General features: G+C 32.4%; 1 protein-coding gene across 3 annotated transcripts in view; it reads left to right on the top strand.

The window, feature by feature from the left end:
* Positions 1–5: 5 nt before the first annotated feature.
* didum (dilute class unconventional myosin) overlaps positions 6–21,152 on the top strand; it is a 57,674-nt gene continuing 36,527 nt past the window's right edge. For all 3 annotated transcript variants that reach the window (XM_089712106.1, XM_089712104.1, XM_089712105.1), the window contains exons 1-11: positions 6–203; positions 4,148–4,270; positions 12,654–12,772; positions 15,027–15,109; positions 16,140–16,262; positions 16,848–16,978; positions 17,752–17,977; positions 18,553–18,660; positions 19,151–19,278; positions 20,104–20,350; positions 20,886–21,022. In XM_089712106.1, the coding sequence (XP_089568232.1) occupies positions 177–203; positions 4,148–4,270; positions 12,654–12,772; positions 15,027–15,109; positions 16,140–16,262; positions 16,848–16,978; positions 17,752–17,977; positions 18,553–18,660; positions 19,151–19,278; positions 20,104–20,350; positions 20,886–21,022 (1,452 nt within the window). In that variant the 5' untranslated portion in view covers positions 6–176. The remainder of the gene's footprint in view (positions 204–4,147; positions 4,271–12,653; positions 12,773–15,026; positions 15,110–16,139; positions 16,263–16,847; positions 16,979–17,751; positions 17,978–18,552; positions 18,661–19,150; positions 19,279–20,103; positions 20,351–20,885; positions 21,023–21,152) is intronic.

The following is a 21,152-nucleotide window of genomic DNA, read 5'->3' as shown; positions in this document are numbered from 1 at the left end:
AAATCATTTGACAGATGTCAACAACGCAGTGACGTTTCGCAATTTACATCGAAAAATTAGCAAATTTCGAATCTACCTTATTTTTTAAAATGGATTTAATAAGTTCCGACCTCGTGGTGAAATAATGTGAAAGTTAATTAACTGTAAGAAAAAAATATCAATTAAGAAAAACCACAATGACGACAAAGGAATTATACACGAAGGTAAAATCATTTTTTTTCATTTTGCTCCTTTAAAATTTTGTTTTGGTAAATGTTTTTGAAAAAAGTCATTTGAATTTAGAACATGTTAATTGAGTAACAACATCGCAAGTTTCCTTATATAAAAAAATGCATAAGCCACAAAAAAGATGTAATCACTCTCACTATCTATGTCAAAAGTATGAAATCATATTGTTAACATGTTATGATTATGAATAATTCATACGTTTTAATCTCTGTAAAAAATGCAATGAAATCTGGTAATAGCCATGATTACTCTCCAATAAAATTATTGTTTTTGTTTATACCCTGTTATTAAAAAAAAATTTCCAATAATTGAGTATTTGTAATGCTTAAAATTTTTAAATGTTATTAGATAAGTAATAAAAGCGATAATTACACGTTTCTCTTCATTCTCGTGTTATTTCTTTAAACTGGTTCTTTTATTAAATAATCCAATTAGAATCTTAGTGACATGAGCTTGAGTCGCTTGAAAATAAATTGTGTCATTGGATTTTATTTAATTTCTATTGATTGTTTTTTTTTTATTTCAAATTTAGAATGTTATTGGTACTCATTGAAACTTGATTTCAAAAAATATTTTTTTTTCATGGCTACCTACTCTCCTAATAAAATATAAAAAATAACCGAAATATATTTTTGCACTAATAATAAATCTGATTTAATTTAATGAGAGTAGTAATATAATACTTTAAATGATAAGAACGAAATGTTACATAATAGTTATAAAAATAACTCTAAAATAATATGCTAATTAGAATCCACTTAGTCTTTTTTCCTTATTGCTTATAAGACATTGTTTTGATTTATAAATTATCTGCATACTAACCACTAAATAAAATAAATAAATAAATAAAATCTTTATTTGAATTCATACATATAAGTTTGACATATTGGATTGGGGTTCAGGCCCCCTTACTAGGTATAACCTGTATTAAGGGGACCTGTTCCTTCACTATATAAACCAACATTATTTTGATAGTTAAAGATATATCCAGGATGTGCGAACACATCTTCTCTAGAACATTATTACTCACTTCAAGTCCTCTGTTCAACTTCAAGATGTTATTTATTCAAATCTATCGACAATTGTCCAACTAGTTGAACTATCTACAAACAATAACACAGAGTTTGTTGATATGTTTTTAATTGTGAAGATGTGTATCCCTTTGTGCTGTAGAATGCATTTTATTTATTTTTAATGATCAATTACTGTTTCCATAAACTACATTAGGATCAACTGATATTACACATTAGCTGCACCGCGCGGTTTCACCCGCGTGGCTCCCCTCCTGTTGGTCTTAGTGTGATGATATATAGCCTATAGCCTTCCTCGATAAGTGGGCTATCTAACACCGAAAGAAATTTTCAAATCGGACCAGTAGTTTCTGAGATTAGTGCGTTCAAACAAACAAACTCTTCAGCTTTATAATATTAGTATAGATTAACCACAAAACAAATTAATGGTATTCAAATAACCTTTATGTGTATGTTTTTAATACCTTAAACCACTTAACTATTAAATTTATTCAAATGGCCAGCCCTATTTAAATTTTTTATGTCTTATGTTCTTGAAGTGGGTTTATTATTAAAAATTATGGTATAATATCCCACTTGTTTCAAACAACTATATTCATAGTATTTTATTGTATGTGTGTATTATACATTTATAAATTCAATATTTTAATGGATTTTAAACGCAATATTCATTATATTTATTTATTATCCCATCATTTCACAAACTTTGCAGTGAGCGAACCTGGGTCGCACATTAAAAATCTTTAATTTCTAAACTATATTCATAATAATAATTAATATGTGAGAAGATTGTGTGGTTTATCTTATATATAAAAATGAATCGCAAAATGTGTTGGTAAGCGCATAACTCGAGAACGGCTGAACCGATTTCGATAATTCTTTTTTTATTATATTCCTTGAAGTACGAGGATGGTTTTTGTGTAGAGAAAACGTAAATATGTACCACGGGCGAAGCCGGGGCGGACCGCTAGTATTTTTATAAATATTTAATTCCTTGATAGTGTAAAATGAAGTTTACATAGAAACTTAGAAACATAGCAATTTGCTACAACTCAAAACTCAAACATTTATGTAATAACTCAAGCCCTGGAATCACAGACACAATAGAAAATCTTTTGTGTCGTGGACCAATCGGGCTGTTCGGGGCTCAATGGGTTAAGTATTCTATTAGACTGCTTCTAGAAGCACTTTTGAATCGTCATTACATATCTTTAACATTTACCACACATGCTGCAAAGTACAGTAAATCTTAATACTTACCAAGTAACTGAAGCAATATGAAATTGTTTTTATCAAGATTTGAATTCTATGATAGTCAACAATCGCACAAAATTTTTCTACTATTGTTTTTTTTAATTCAAAGTGTATGTGTTATTGTGAAATAATATTTATCAAGTATGTATTTAATTACAAACCCCAGTCCCCAGGATTTTTGGAGCCCCCAAAATAAAACCAAATTTACTTTAAAACTACATTTTAATTCAAATTAAACTTTTACCCATTTCTGCATGATGCAGACCGGAGTTATGGAATCATTATACAATTTTAATAATTATTTTTAAGAAACCTTAAAAACTAATACAGCATAACCACTCCCGCATTCCGTTCCCATGTGGACCGCTTAGTCAGCAGTTTGCTGTGAAGGCCGGGCCATAACATATACAAAGGAAGATTATATAATTAACTCGCTGCTCCGCGCGGTTTCACCCCCGTGGCTCCACTCCTGTTGGTCGTAGCGTGATGATAGCTTATAACCTTCCTCGATAAATGTGCTATCTAACACCGAAAGAATTTTTCTAATCGGACCAGTAGTTCCCGAGATTAACGCGTTCAAACAAATAAACAAACAAACAAACTCTTCAGCTTTATAATATTAGTATAGATATAAAATTAATTAAGATAAATAAAACACTAAATAGGTAGGTACATTTTAATGTGATTGAACTTTAGCAATATAAACAATAGTAAAATAAATACCTATACAAAGTATGTTATTAACCTTTATATTTATGTCATGCTTATATTAAACAACTTGAAAGAATTTAAATCAGAAATATGAAAAAGAGAATTTAAATCCAACAATTAAAATAACAAATTCATAACTTCATTTGTTTTAAGTGTTGGTTAAATAATAAAAAATAATAAATTCTAATAAGAATAATAAAATATATTATCATCAACATTAGAATGATAATTATCCGTAAATTGTAAAAAAATACTTAAATATTTGTAGGCACAATAATGTGTTAAATACATAAGTACCTAACTGTAAGTATCAATTTGTATACGTAATTTATCTGCACCTCTTAAATCTAAACAAGTAAGTAATTATTTAAAACTTGAGATTTGTATGCAAAATTATTTAAGTACATACATTCATTGTTTTAAATTAAAACATATGAGTTCTCCGACTTAAAAATTCAATGTTGTTGAAAGTATTCAAAAGGAATATTTACCCGCTTATTTATTATTGATTCGATTGGTGGTATCATAATATTTCTGGATGCATGAACCATGCAACACAAAAATATTTATTCAATTTCATCAATTATTTTTTGAGATTAAAGCCTGGTAACTGGCCTAGTGCGGGTTGAGAGATGTCATGTCGTTGAACTTTTGATTTTTTTAAGAGCCGATTTTATTGATATGTTTTTCTAATCACTACATAGTATAAAACAAAGTCGCTTTCTCTGTCCCTATGTATGCTTAAATCTTTAAAACTACGCAATGGAATTTGATGCGGCTTTTTTAGTACATAAAGTGATTTAAGAGGATAGTTTTAGTACATTATTTATTAGGATTTAGACAAAGCGGTCGAGCCGCGGGCGGAAAGCTAGCATTTTATAATACATAGTATAGATTTTTAACCAATATATTCTATGTTCCAGGGAGCCCGAGTATGGGTGGAGCACCCGATAAAGGTGTGGGAGGGCGCCACTGTCACCAGCGATTACCGGTCTGGAGTTGTCATCGTCCAGATAGATGATACCAATGAAATACGGCAGATAAAGGTAAGAGAACAATAAATTACTCTTTTTGATTATTGAGAGAATTTGGTAAATTTTTCAGGAAGTACGGTGAAGATGTAGCACGCTTTGTGATCGTATTTTTTCTACTTATTCTTTAAATAAACTTTTACGTATTTATCATTGGTATTTATAAGCATTTTAATGTAATAAATACCTACTTAATTAAATTTTAAAAATTGAGGATCATCGTAGATGTGTACAATTAGATTTATTCAGCATTTTATGCCAAACTTATGTTTTGCTTATCTGTTTATTCACGAAAGGAAGTCCAATTAATGTTGGTATTAAATGTGTGATTAAGCGTGATTGTATCCTTTTTATCCAATACATAGGAAGTAAAAGCAGTCTATAATAAATTCTCTTTTTGGTGGCTGAACTATGAAACACCTGAACCATTTTTTCCGGAATCTTGTTACCTATTATAAGTTATACTCTGTCCATTATATTATTTGCTTTTTGACAGCTCCACGCCTATGAAGGATTGTATTGTCTATGTTAAAATGTCATACAAATAATTATTGTACTTCATGGACTGGCCCCGCCCACTTAGTGATGTCTACACAGAATTATTCAATGATGGGTCGATAGATTATAATAATCGATAGAAATACTCTGTAAAATATATCCGATACAGAAAAACTCTTCTAATAAGTTATATCATTTAAACATAAAGACAACCAAATTGTAAGATAGAAACCAATAAATAATAAAATATTAGTTTAGTTTAGTTTTAACATAAAATGCATAGATATGTGGTCTTATTATCACATATCTTATTAGTACGTTTACGTTCTAATTATTATTTACGTACCTAATTCGATTTTTGATAATATTTTGAATTTGTAATTGAAATGGTATCACAATCGATAATCTTTTAGACATCACTTCTGGTATCACCCGTCGAGCTGTCAAAAAGCAATTCTTATAGTGGACAGACTATAGTTTTCTACGGTGTTAATAGGCTGTTAGCTGTAGACTTTTTTTTTTTGAAATTCACTTCATTTTCTCAAAAAAAACATCATACACATCAATCGAAATCCAATTTCCTGATTATAACTTGTAGGATAAGTTCCCTGTATTAATTTTTAAACCACATCTTTAACAAGGTTATTTCAAAGACCTTTGTGGTGTAACATCGTGGTTTTCTAGCCTTAGGTGTGAATGCTGGTAATTATATCCTTTTTAATAATACATAGTATATTTTAATTTTTCATTATCTGTGGTAGTGTGGACGGACTTTACGCGGGAAATATTTAAATGGTTCGAATTGTTTTTGATTTTAAAGACATAAAAGTAAGTACATAATAAAATTAACTGTAAGAAAATTGTGAATATTGTGAGTAAAATATGAACGTGATAAATTTCCTGGAAACATTGGAATTTATTCAAAATATCTTCCAATTATTTATATGAAATATTTCCTATTAGAAGGTACATAACTCTAGGCTCTAATTGACCATAGCCTATGACCTATAGCACAGTAGCCTATAGTTTCCTTAATACCTACATGGTTTGATATACCGGATTCGATTATGTCGTAATAACTAATAACAAGATGATGTAGGTAATCAAGCTTGTTGTAATCGACTACATACTATCAATATGTTTTACTATATCGCGTGAAAAGTAGCCTATGTAATCCACACTAATCGCCTATAAAATTTCTTTGAAAACCGATTAACTGTTTTACGTGAAAGAACATTTATCCTTGTTATAATAATTTTCGTGTTATTTCGTGTAGTTGTAGGATGACTTATCTTAATATTATCGTCTCTCCTTTAAAATAAAGCGAAATACACAATTCAATGTTCTTTGTAAACAGTACATCATTTGTAGCATTGATCTTATTTATTTAAATCATATTAATAGGGTTAAACGTTACTTAAGTAATCAGTTATTAGATTAATTTCCATTGCTGTCTTACCGCGCACGTGTCGGCAGTCGTATAGAAATCATTTAGTTAGTCGTATGCATGTGTTATTGAAATTGTTTTCTTTTAAGAAAGTGTGATAGTGACATCAGCCAAAATTGGATGTGGTATGGGACGGCTTCTGTGGGGGAGTTCGACTTTCCCACAGAATTTCGCCGTTAATCACTTGTATCCTGGTGTTTTGTTTTACCCGGTGAGTGTGAAATATGCCTTAAAAAAATAGACAAGTGATTTAACCATAGAGTACGAAAAAGTTAAAGATTAAGAACTATTTTGGAAGGTCGGTTTAAAAACATGACATTTTGCCGTTATCCGTCATAGAGTTACTACTCTACTGCTAGTAGACCTTAGTAGACATTATAAAGTACAAATATTTAACAAAGTTAAGGATTGCGAACTTTCAATCGTTTTTGGAACGTCGGTTTAAAAATGCATGTTGTTTTTCGGTTATATGTCATAGAGTTACTACTCTACTACTAGTAGTAAGATATCATAGAGTACCTACACATATTTTAAAAAGTTAAGGATTGCCAACTTTCAATCGTTTTTGGAACGTCAGTTAAAAAACACTTGAATTTTCGTTGTTATCTATTATACAGTATTAGAAAGAAACCACAGAGTGCAAACCTTTAAAAAAGTTAAGGATTTAGAACATTTCGTCGTTTTTTTAATCGTATGTCTAAAATACATAAGTTTTAGCCACAGAGTAGGGTGTAGTTAGAGATATTTGCATGCAATAAGAAAACAAAGACATGACATTGTGATTATAAATTACTTCAAGGAGCAATCAGAGAAATGCGTCATTATCGAAAGAGGAAGCCTTATAACAGAACGCGTGTTTATTTATTACTATAATATGTAGTTATTTTTCTTATGTCAATTGTTAATGGATGTGAATGAATGTTGTAATATTTGAAGCTCTTCTTATTTTTTGATTATCTAGGCGTAAATGGTATTGCTATATCACCCAGTTATTTATAAAAATTGTTTATGACCCATGATTTGATCATATTCGCAAAATATTTCCATCAAAACCGTCAAAATATTTGCAAATACCCCCAATTATATTTACATTTTTCGCTAAAAATTATAAATGTAAAGGCCTACACAGCGATATAATTTTAAAATTTTCACCCATTTGTGTAGTAGTATTTTTGGCGCTAAAAAACGATATACTTACATATCGATTTGGGTGAAATTAAACAACATTTTTGAAGTGAAACTTCTTTATCGGGGTTGGAAAAAAAATTAGTGTAACATTTTTTCGTTACGCGTGACATTTTTCTGTTACGCGCCATCTTTTTCTTATCCCTACCACGCGTGATTCGACGGATTTCTGTAAAGTTGCATATAGTAAATTATTTTTTGAAAAATTATGTCATAAAGAAGTTTCACTTCTTACGTGTGTACACTTGTACACGCACAACATTTTTTTTTCGTTTGAAACCTTTATTACCTCACTTAAAGTCACGCTTAGGGAATGGATACTTTGTATGTATATTTTTAAATATTCTCGACTACTTGCAGCTTAAATACTTTAACCAATTGACCGACTTATATTGTACTATTCTTGTTAAGTGGAAACGCGAGGTAAAAATGTATTTATTCGTATGGTGATTAAAATATTTTTATGAATAAAATTTTAATTCAAATGCTTATAAATGAGAAATATTGGACATAGGCGTTGCTACGATACAGTGTAAGACGCGGGTTCGAATCCCGGAGTTTTCCTTATAATTGTTTCCCATATTTTTACGAAGCGTTCGGACAAAGTATAAATTTAAAAAATGTAAAGGTCTCTAGCGAAACTAATATTAAAATATGTATCTATTATCATCAGTAAAACAAATAAACAAAATCTTATATGAATTTAAAATACTAGAATGTCGTCACCACCCACATTTTCACCCAATAACAGTTTATATTATCTTGGTCTATTATGTATCTGTGTATGTATGCGTGTGTGTGATGTTTCCCATTGTGGGGTATGGGCACAGATTAGTTATGGGGCAGATATATGACATCTGTTTCATTGATATATTTTCTTCATGGGCAAAAATGTGATCACTGTTCAATCTTCATGTATGTACTGCAACTTGCCTGCAACCTTTAAAGATGAGATTGTTTAAGAATAGGTAAAATTCGATCACGTGGCGAGATTCTAACCTGCGTTATTCGCCTTACCGGGGCGACACTTGACCTCTCGGCTACCCGTGATCATAGAATATAATATAATCTCGTGATCCCGTTTACAACTTAATATACATTAAACAAAAATATTTATTAATAAAATAACTAAAAAAAAAGCATGTTTTTATACGAAACAGGTAATAGTTTTCGTCATATTGTGTAAAAGGTTTTGCCATTTAAACATTCTAAATGTCAGTCAGTGCACATAGTTGCAGTATATTGTCATAGTTTAAATATAATAAAACCTGCTATATACTGCTATAATAATTATTACTAGCTTTTCGCCCCTGACATTACTCGCGTGCATGTCACGGTATTTCTCGTCAAACTAAATGTATACAAATTTTGCTTGAAGTTTCATCAAGGCAAAAACTAGGTTTTGGTATGCAAAGTTCTACCTATTAGCTAGTTCAATAAAGAAACGAATCTTCAATGGCGGCCAAAGCTGACTTTGACAGATGGTAGGATCAGCAAAAAAGAAAATAAAAATAACGTAAATTGATAATTATTTTATTTATTATTTTGTTAATTATTTTAATTTGTTTGTTGACAAACTGTTTTGTTATGATATTTGTGTATTTATATGAACTATCAAATGACATATACAGAACGCAACAAAATCCCCATTAATACTCGTAGTCTCGTAATTAGCCCATAAACTGAACAACTTTCCCCAAAGAATATATTATTAAAGAAAATATTATTTACTATAGCATATACATAATTGTCATTCTAAATATAAATGGCGAAAATGTTACAAACTAAAAAAAAAAAAATTAGGCTCGCCGGTACAATAATTACCCACGATTTGAAACTTGGTGATATTTCTGTGAAAAGTTCATATTATTTCTTGTCCATATTTTTTTTTTGCAATTTCAAGGCAATTCTCAAAACTTTAAACTCCAATATCTCAGAAACTAAGTTACTCCTCACCCCCCCCCTTTGGAGGAGGGATTCCCACCACTCCCCCCTCCCCTACCCCCCCACAAAAACCTTAAATTCGAGGGTTGTGTTTGTACACTTCTTCCAAAAATTATAACAGGGAAAATTAAATACATTTTACTTTACCCTATTTTTTTTTGCATACCGTACGGCCGTGTGTGAGCGAGAGGGAATGATAAGCGCCGCCATTGAAGATTCGTTTCTTTAAAGAACTGACTAATATCTATTTATCTAATGCAATCAAATAGGTTCAGCAGTTTATGAGTGAAAATCTGATTGAATGATTTTCTATATTACATTAATACGATACATATAATTAGAAAATATTTCAGAATAATTGTTCTGAAAAATTTCCAACACTTAATCTTTTCTTATAGATTGCTTGTAAGACCAATAAACTACCTTTTGCATAATACAAATATTCCATACATATTTGGATGTTTTTATACAATAAAGATAAATAAATAGCAGATTGATATATCCAATGGCGTAATCGGAATTAAAATTCACTATCTGTATCCTGGCATTGATAATGCGCTGATGTCATTTATAAACAAACGACATTTAATATTTTTAAAATGTTAACTGCTTTACTAGACTATTATAGTATGTATGTCAAATATTATGTTTTTTATCGATGTAAATAGACATTAGAACTTTGATAGTCAAAAATATAGATAAAATGCTCTAATAGAAAACAAAATTGCTTTATAAATTATGTAACCTAATAGATACTTTAATAATACAACCAGTCGGAAATTAAATTATTAAGGGAATAGTAAAAGTAAAGAGGCTTCGCCAAGTCACTGATTTCGCGCCAAAAGTTTTTAAAACTATTGCACGCCTCATAAGCGAAGCGTTGAGGTGGGTACTACTGTCACTTCGCGCAAAACATCTGATTTTTCAAACTTAAAATGTCTTTATGTATCATACATTGCACTTGTAAGATAATACATACACACACATATTAAGAAAAAACACTATTTTTAACATTCATGATATTTTTGATGTCATTTTTGTTATTTAAACTAGTTAAAAAACAGTTTAAAAAAGTTCTGTCTTGGACGTCCGTGTGTCTGTATGTGCGGATCCTTTTTCTTGTTAACACGATAGCGACCGAAATACTTTACTAATCGAGTCATTTTTTTTCTCTTACGCTTGAGTATGCTCAGGAATAGAACCCTTTCATTTTTCAGGGTCTGATTCGATGTGGTTTAATTGTTATTAAATAAACAAAAATAATAATTAATAAATAATTATTAAAAAAAAATATGAGGCGTGCACTTTTGGATTTTCCAAACTATTTAAAATTTTTGTAGAATTTGGTTCATTATGAATGTTAATTTCGGGGAACGTTTACTACGTTTAAGATCGAAAAATAAAATTAAATGATGTGATAAAAAAAACGGAGACAAAAGAAGCATTATATCAAATAGTTAATACGTTAACGTTTATATGTATATTTAGTTCCTTTGTAATAGTTTGAAGTTGTGAAGGAAAATAAATAAACTTTTATTATTATTATGTTTCTCTGTTCCATAATACTCGGGTACCACCAGAAGGACGGTACCCGGATCTTTGGAAGGCTTACGTGGGGACACGGATCCAACACGCAGAGGCCCTTTCGAGAATTTTAATGTGTTGTGGGACACCAGCCGCAGCCTGCCCATGACTGCACTATAGAGATACAGCCCTAGGCAGTCCGCGGCCGATGTAGGACTATTGCAAGATAAGGGAATAAAATAAACTGGGCTATGGAATGGGATGTTAATGGACCGGAATTAAGGACTATGGAAGACTATGGCACCTGCCTTTCTACTAAGATATAGCAAAAAATTGTTGGCAGGTGGTGACTCGCCCTCTCACAGATGGGCCCTCTAAAAGGTCGCTGTAACTTAGCAACAAGAGGGCAACATGTCGTGAGCAGCTAAGGGTGGAGAGGCGTCCCTGGACTTTAAACGACGATCACGCGCTCCCTGAGGGTCCAGCATCACGTGCCCACTCGCCACTTACGCTTCGCATCCACCCTTCGAGCTAAAAGCTCTCGCGACTCCACTCTGGCCGGCCGGTTAAGGCAAGCCAGAGGTGGGGGTCCTGTCCTCGTCAGGCTTCACTCCGACCGGCCGGTGAAGGCGAGCCGGAGATGAAGACAGGGGCCTCCCCCGGGAGCACTCGGTTCCCGCGGGGTCGCTACTCCCCGACACCCCGCCACAAGGTGTCCTGCGGGTTGACTGACTGCACGGGTGGAATATCTATTGTCACGTAAACAATAGATATTCCAACCGTGGGCGATGGGGTCGTCACATCCCTACGCCTTTATTATTATTATTTATTAAAGTGAAAGTTTTATTACATCGTCTCAAACTTTTTGGTCTGTGTAGCGCATGTCGCGTGTATCGCAGCTGCCGAGTAGGTATACCTAATCGGCAGCCGACCGTCACGCGACATGCGCTACACAAAGCAGTGTTCGGAACCGTTCGAACAGTTTCACATGTTAGTGAACTTAGCAGATCATTTTTAGCAGATCAAAAAAAAATGTGAGTTCTTATCGCGTGCAGTTGAGTTCTACAGTTCCTGATACTTTTTAGAAATAGTTCTGGCGTTTTTACCTTAACAAACGACATTTGAAAAAACCCGACCTGGACCCGGCTTAACGTGATGCTAAGACGTAATGCTACGACGTGATGCTACGACGTGATGCTACGACGTGATGCTACGGCATGTGTTACGGCGTGATGCTACGGCGTGATGCTACGGTGTGATGCTACGGCATGATGCTACGGCATGATGCTACGGCGTGATGCTACGGCATGATGCTTCGGCATGATGCTACGGCGTGATGCTACGGCATGATGCTACGGCGTGATGCTACGGCGTGATGCTACGGCATGATGCTACGGCGTGATGCTACGGTGTAATGCTACGGCGCGATGCTACGGCATGATGCTACGGCATGATGCTACGACATGATGCTACGACATGATGCTACGGCATGATACAACGGCGTGATGCTACGGCGTGATGCTACGGCATGGTGCTACGGCGTGATGAAATATGACATAAATAAATTTTCTAGTGTTTCATTTTACGCGAGTATTTCTAAAAAGTATCAGGAACTGTAGAACTCAACTGCACGCGATAAGAAATCACATTTTTTTTTTGATCTGCTAAAAATGATCTGCTAAGTTCACTAACATCAGTTTAACCGTGGTTTCATAAAACCACACAACATTTTTTAGTTATATTTTACAAAAACATTTTCAATTTATTAGTAATAATATATTTATTTATAAAATGTTACAGATCACAGATGAAAGACGCATGCCGCCGTTGCGGAATCCGTCGCTCCTGATTGGTCAAAATGATCTCACTTCTCTTTCTTACCTGCATGAGCCTGCGGTGCTGCATAACCTTAAAGTTAGGTAAGTAACAAATTATTTATTTAATTTATTTTATTTTATAAATTAGGTATATTTTTGTATGTGGAAACTCTGGAGAGTTTTACCGCCTAAATAATGTAAAAATCTTTTTAAGCTATAAATAAATTATGGTAAAACTGTCAACTGATGATAAATAAGAGTCCATTTATTATAGTGTTTTAGTAAGTTGTTTCTACGTAATATGTGTCCACTCATAAGAAGTATTCTTTTATCACAATTATTTGAAACTTTTCTTAGTAAATGTATATAACTACATATTCTCTTATAAGAAAAAATAAATTAAACCAATACTTTGTTTTTATATTTAAGTTCACAGTGCACAAAAATAATTAATATAAATCATTAAGTGTTATTACAATCGAATTTAAAAGTTAATACAATACATTAAGTTTCAATTTCGCTTGCAGTGATACTTTTATTACACAAATAATCTTCTAAGTCTTAATAGAGACAATATTGCATTGTTTTAGCAATTAACTCTATATTTGATTACATAATAACCATTTATACAGACCTATATGTTCTTTAAAGAACATTCAAAAGAGAGACCAAGTTACAATTGATGAAACTCTTATCCAATTTCAATTAGATGCATTAGTTGTTTAGTTAAAATCAATGCTTCATCATCATCAGCCCATATATGTTCCCACTGCTGGGACACGGGCCTCCTATGAGGGTACAGGCCATAATCCACCACGCTGGCCAAGTGCGGGTTGGCGGATGACACATGTCGTCGAACTTTTTAATTCTTCGACATGTCGGTTTCCTCACGATGTTTTCCTTCACCGCTCGAGCAGTGGTAATGTTACAACATGCGCAGATAAATTGAAAAAAATCAATTTATTTCCTGCGCGTACGCCTGGTCTCGAATGCTTATAATCAATGCTTATGATGATTGAAATTTGAAATACAATTAATATTAAGATACCATAACAATATCAAATCTGTAATCTGTCTATGTATTAGATGAAGTAAAAGAGTTTGTTTGTTTTAACGCGCTAATCTCAGCAACTATTGGTTTTATTAGAAAAATTATGAAGTTAGAATAGCCCATTAATCAAGTAAGGCTATAGACTATAATATTATCATCACGCTAAGATCAATGAGACCGTTATGCGGGTAAAACCGCGGGACAAAATATTTACGTATACATAAATTAAAATCTTATAAGTTAAGTTTCAAATTAAGAAATTAGTCTTCGAAATTTCATTCAAATACGATATGAGAATTTAAAACCAAAAACATAAAAGTTCGTTTATCAATTGTCCAAAATGTGGCCCAAGATTCATATTATCTTAACACCTGCTTCAAATAAATAAATTTGAATACATTATATAATAAAACTATAAAACCACTTGTACACACATTCCTTTCTGCGTAGGTATAGCCTAAAGATTTAACGAATATTTTTAACTACATTTAAATAAAAACACTTTTAATTTCAAAACTGTTCAGTCCTTGACCTCGATACTTCGATCTCAAATTCGATAATTAGAACCTCGATAAATAAAGTAACCGGTTTTTGGAATATCTGTAATTTGAATATTAGATTAATATTAAAATACATGTTTCTCATTCGTGTCGAAAGTAACGTATTCTTAAAAGAGAGGTTATAAAACTATCTAGTTTTATCTGGTTAGCACTATCCTACTAATATTATAAATGCGAAAGTTTGTGAGGATGTGTGTGTGTGTATTTGTTACTCTTTCACGCAAATACTACTGAACCGATTACAATGAAATTTAGCAAACATATAGAGGGTAACTTGGATTAACACATAGGATAGGTTTTATCCCGGAAATCCCACGGGAACGGGAACTATACGGGCTTTTCTGTGAAAACGCGGGCGAAGCTAGTCAATAATAATAATTAATTGCTATGTACAGCTGCAATATCTATAATATCTTAACCACAATCTTAACTCTATAAAGAGTGTATGTTTGGATTTATAACCTTAAAAACCACTTAAACTTTTTTGAAAATTCTTACACCAGTAAAAGCTATAATTGACAGTCAATTTTTTATGTTATTGATCATTCCGATTTCCGATAAAATCTAGGCGGAGTCGAAACGAATGCTTAGTATATTATAACTTCCCAGCTTGTAATTTTTAATTGATCCTATTCAAATATATAGCTACAACCATTTATTTTACGAAAATCCAGTTTTAACGTATACCAAATACACCTTCTATCTAGTTCAGTACATAATATTATATTTTATGTATTTTTTCCAGATTCTGTGATCGAAATGCCATCTACACATACTGCGGGATTGTCCTCGTGGCTATCAACCCTTACTATGATTTACCTATTTATGGTAAGATTTCTAACCTAATTTTTAAAACTGACATGATTTAAAAGGAGTTTCTTGCCGGTTCTTCTCCGTAGATACTGCTTTCCGAATCGGTGGTAAATGTTAAAAATATGTAATGACGTTTCAAAAGTGCTTCTATAAGAAGTCTAATTGAATAAATAAATGTTTGAGTTTGAGTTTGAAATTAAAAAACTATTGAGTATTTTTGCCCATGTTTCTTGTTAGATCAAACATTGTAGTGGTCTCGTTTTGAATATTAATAAAGAGACAATGCACAAAACTTGTAAAAGTTTATATGAACGTTCGATCCTCGAAGGATCATTTTGTAAAACCTAACTGAGCATTAGTCGATCGAAACAGAAATTGCATGTTTTTGACTGAGAAAATTTTAAGACTCAGTTAACATTTTTTTTGTTATTTGATGTAAAATACGAAAGCACCAAACAAAAGTCTACTTAAAGCATTCCTTGATCATTTTTTAATTCTATACATATATAATATACATGTAAAAAGATAAATGTAAAATTAATCACAGGACTCAATAGAGTACCCAATAAAATTCAACTTAGAACGTCCCATAATTAATGATTTTTCTTATCTATACTAATATTATAAAGAGGAAAGGTTTGTAATTATGTATGTATGTATGTATGGTTTTCACGCATAAACTACTGGACCGATTTCAAAAATTCTTTCACCAGCTGCATCTTCACTGAGCAACATAGACTATATTGCATTTTCAAAAAAATTAGAGATCCTTACCAAAAATGCAATAATGTAACCCAAGGTGTAAAAAATTCCATAATAAAAATTCTGCGTGCGCTGCGGAATCTATTCCTTGAAGTACGAGGATGGTTCTTATGAAAAAAAAACGTAAACATGTAGGTACCACGGGCGAAGCCGGGGCGGACCGCTAGTCTATTATATAATCATTACTTACCAACAATAATTATTATTGTCCCGCCTCGTGATCAAATTATTTCTATTCTTTATAAATTTATAATAATAATGATTATTTTTAACGTATCTATAGGAGACGAAACGATTATGGCTTACCGTGGCCAGTCCATGGGAGATCTGGATCCACACATATTCGCCGTTTCCGAAGAGGCCTACACAAAACTGGAAAGAGAGAGGCGAGACCAGAGTATTATAGGTATGTTTTTAAAGTAATTGTTTATTTTTTAGGTATATTGGTAATTATTGTTAAATATGGTAATAACTGATGGAATAGAAGTTTTGTAAAAAATAAAAATTTTATGGGACCAATTGGAAACCATTCCGCATCAAACAAAAAAAGAATCACGTAAATCGGTCCATAAACCTTGGAGTAATCGGTGTGTACATACATAAAAAAAATTACCGGCTGAATTGATAACCTCCTCCTTTTTTTTATTGAAGTCGGTTAATAATTTATGATGACAAAACGTACTATGAAATAACTACTAATAAATCTTTAAATCACCAACTAGACCACATTTAAAATATACACAAAAGGTACTAAAGGTACTAGCTTTAAAAAAAGATCATCTAATTCGAATAACCAAGTAAAAAGTTTTAGGTGATAAACAAAAAATAGGGACATTAGTTTTGTCTTTTAGACATTAGAAGTCGATTGAAAAGGTGGTAGCGATGAAGAATATTTTTTTAAATGATTATTTTATAGTTTATACTCATTAAAAAAAACTGTTCCCTGTAACATATTGTTTGAGCTATCTATATTATTTTTACAAATTTCCAGTAAGCGGCGAGTCCGGCGCTGGCAAGACGGTATCAGCAAAGTATGCGATGCGATATTTCGCAGCGGTCGGAGGTAATGCCAGCGAGACTCAAGTGGAGAGGAAAGTACTTGCTAGCAGTCCTATTATGGAGGTCAGTCATCATCATCATCATCATCATCAACATTTAATAGATTGTGGTTGTAGTTGTTTATAATATAAGATATAATCATATATTATATTAGTACTTATATTAGTCTTGACGACGCGGTTGGCGCAGTGGTAAAGTAACTGCCTACTGAGCCGACGGTCCCGGGTTCGATCTCCGGTCAGGGCAAATATTTGTGTGATGAACTCAATTATTTGTTCTTGGGTCTGGGTGTTATTATCTATATATGTATTTATTAAATATTATATTTATCATCGCCTAGTACCCACAACACAAGCCTTAATTGAGCTTACTGTGGGACTAGGTCGATTGTGTAATAATGTCCTATAATATTTATTTATTATTTATTTATTTATATATTATATTAGTAGTGTGAAGTCCCATGTCCCCAAGTGGGGTAAGGGGCAGATGATACATCTGTTTCACTGATCGATTTTCTTTAGGGACAAGTAGGTGATCAGCCTTCTGTGTCCTGCCAGACCAAGACATTTTTTTTTCTTCGTCTCCACCGGGAATCGAACCCAGCACCCCTCGGATCTACGCTCACGCGTTAATCACTGTACCAAGGAGGCGGTCAATGTTTATAATATAAGATATAATATTATTATAATGATTTATAATATGTATATCAATATTTCTTAAATAATATTTCGTCATTTTAAAAATATTTTACCGTCACCTTAATTTCCAAGACATTTTTGAATCACACATCGCAAAACGCACCCTAATCTCCTATTAATAAAGTCCACTTTCCCCAGGCGATAGGAAACGCGAAAACAACACGAAACGACAATTCCTCCCGTTTCGGCAAGTTCATAGAGATCCACTTCGATTCCCAATACCGGATATCCGGGGCCAGTATGCGGACGTATCTTCTGGAAAAGTCTAGAGTTGTCTACCAAAGTAGTGGGGAAAGGAACTACCATATTTTCTACCAATTGTGTGCAGCGGCGGCTATGGATCAACTGCCGGATTTGCAATTAGGTAGGTTTTGGTAGAAATGTTTAGTAGAATCTAGGGTAGTTTAGCAGGAACTACTATATTCTGTCAGGTGTGCTGCTGCTATGGATAAATTGCAAAATTTGCTATTAGGTAAGTTTTGGTAGAAAAAATTTACGGAGTCTACCATAACTACCAAATATTCTATTAGAAACTTCTATGTTCTACAAATTTTCTGCTTCTGCTAAGAATAAATCGCTGGATGTGCAACAAAGTAAGTGTTGAAAAGTCTCTCTACCAACTGTTAACATCTGTTAACGGTATCTCAATAAAACATGAATTACTACCATAGCTTAAGAAGTATACGATTATCGATTAAAAACTATGCTTATATTTGTAATACATATATACAGATATTTATTTTTTACATATTATACCGTTATCATTTTAAAATAACTTTGCATTTGCGTATTTGTTCTTTTGCAGGATTCTTGAGGCTATATTTCAGAAAATGAAAATAAACAATTTTATTAAAAAATGTCACTAAGCCTTATATTTGAGCCTTTTTCCCTAACTGTATTTGTAAATTGTAAATTAATATAAAATAATGTGTTTCACAGATCATCAAGACGCATTCCATTATTTGAATCAAGGCGGTAGTCCTGATATTGATGGTGTGGATGATTACAAAACATTCAAAGAGACTAAAAATGCTTTAACTACTTTGGGTAAGTTATAATTTAAGTAAATATAATAATTATGAGGTACATAAGTAATTTGGATTGATATATCTTTAGTTTGCTATAGAAACTTAATTTTACTGACCAAAATTATTTCATTTTATTGAAATTATTATAACAAATTTATCTTAACAATAACTTAAGTCTAAGTCCCACAAAACTGCACATGCAGTTTGTCTGTCAGTTATCTTGCTTCTAAACATAATTCTGAAAAAAAAGTATTTTTGTACCTTTGATTTCTGATTTAACAAGAGTTTTTATCTCGCTCTGAATTTTCTCCGAATAATTATGATTTGTAGCTTAAATTTGTAATTGTACAACATATTGTATTCACCAATACAGTTAAATATTTAATCTAAAATGTATTTTTATCACATTTAAAAATCAATCAAATATCCTTTTTGGTTATTTCACATACCGGTTATATTATGTGATTAATAACTATACATTTATTAATATAAAATTAACAATTTCACAGGTGTAACAGAATCCGAGCAACAGAACATGTTCACAGTGTTAGCGGCCATCTTGCATTTGGGCAATGTTCAACTAACGTCGGAGCCAGATGACGGCGATCCGAATAACCAAGATGGCGCCTATATACATGTATGTTACTTATTTTATATTTTGCGAATGAGGATTTTTATAATAAAATGTATGTTATGTTACGTTTAATGTTTTATTTTTTGTGTTAAAATGTGAAAATAAATAATTTGGAAAATCCAAAAGTGCACGCCTCATAATTTTTTTTAATAAATATTTATTAATTATTATTTTTGTTTATTTAATAACAATTAAACCACATCGAATCAGACCCTGAAAAATGAAAGGTTTCTATTCCTGAGCATACTCAAGCGTAAGAGAAAAAAAAAGACTCGATTAGTAAAGTATTTCGGTCGCTATCGTGTTAACAAGAAAAAGGATCCGCACATACAGACACACGGACGTCCAAGACAGAACTTTTTTAAACTGTTTTTTAACTAGTTTAAATAACAAAAATGACATCAAAAATATCATGAACGTTAAAAATAGTGTTTTTTCTTAATATGTGTGTGTATGTATTATCTTACAAGTGCAATGTATGATACATAAAGACATTTTAAGTTTGAAAAATCAGATGTTTTGCGCGAAGTGACAGTAGTACCCACCTCAACGCTTCGCTTATGAGGCGTGCAAAAATCTATTGTGTTGTATTTATTGGTTCTTTTTTTAGTTTAACTGATTGATTGGTTGATTGTTAGGTTTTTGTTTTATTGATTGATTGATTGATGATGAGATAAGTTGGACAGTTGACTGACTGTTTAATTTAATTACCATATTTGTTGATATTTTTCATTGAGATTGTTTGTTTGTTGTGTAGTAAGTTAAATTTTTAACTGCAAATTTTTTATGTATCGAATTACCGATTAAAATTACCGATTTTATTTATAGCCACAAGACAAGCACCTAACAGCCGCTTGTTCGCTCCTCGGCGTATCTCGTGCCGAACTATCTCGCTGGCTGACCCACCGTCGCATAGCATCAGCGCACGAAGTGATAGTGTCCCGTATGGACCGCCTTCGCGCCGCCTTCGCTCGCGACGCGTTAGCGAAGCGAATGTATGGCGAGCTGTTCGCGTGGCTGGTACGGGCGGTTAATAGGGCGCTGGACACTGGCAATACCAAGAGACACTTTATTGGTAAGTGGGGGACAGTTTAGACACTTTATCTGTGAGTGGGACACTTAAGACACTTTATTGATGAGTGAAAGACACTTAATCGGGTGTGCCATTTGACAATTTTATAGAGAATGTCATAATTTTAACACGAACTATAATTGCTCGTGTTTCACCGGTTAAAGCTATTGTTAACGTTAAATAACTAACAGCTGAGGCGTCAAATACAAAATAAGATGTAATTTGACTTAAGACTTTGATAACTTTAACTATGCTAAAAAAATACGATAGTGCCAACCCATTTCGCTGTAATGTAAAAGTTACTATTACTGTTATTGTTAAATTTGACATTAACCTTAACGATAACTAAAATATGATGCAACCAAGCCTAAACACATTATGATTATGCTCCAGAACGAATAATTGATCCTTATTTTAGTAAAGTTTGAAACAAGTCAGTTATTTACGATATTTTTAATACCACATTGCTCATTATATGTATTTACAAAAAACTCGTCTCTACAAAATAGCCATGCTTATTTTATTTTTCAATTTACAGGTGTCCTTGATATCTACGGATTCGAGACGTTCGAAATAAACTCGTTCGAGCAGTTTTGTATCAATTACGCTAACGAAAAACTGCAGCAACAGTTCAATTCGCACGTATTCAAGTTGGAACAAGATGAATATATTAAGGTTTGTTATTTATTTGTTTTTTTGAACGTTTTCTAAAGTCTTATAACGTAAAAGAGTCATGTTATTCTTCTACTAGTCATGTCAAATTAATGTAATAGAATAAAGATTAAAATTGTATTGATACTGACTT

The sequence above is a fragment of the Colias philodice genome, chromosome 28, assembly GCF_061535455.1.
Source record: "Colias philodice isolate Cphi_HAF_F1 chromosome 28, ilColPhil1 Martin Lab GWU primary, whole genome shotgun sequence".
NCBI classification, from domain to species: domain Eukaryota; kingdom Metazoa; phylum Arthropoda; class Insecta; order Lepidoptera; family Pieridae; genus Colias; species Colias philodice.
Note: the sequence above shows the minus strand (reverse complement) of the source record. Positions and strands in the feature narration are given on the sequence as shown.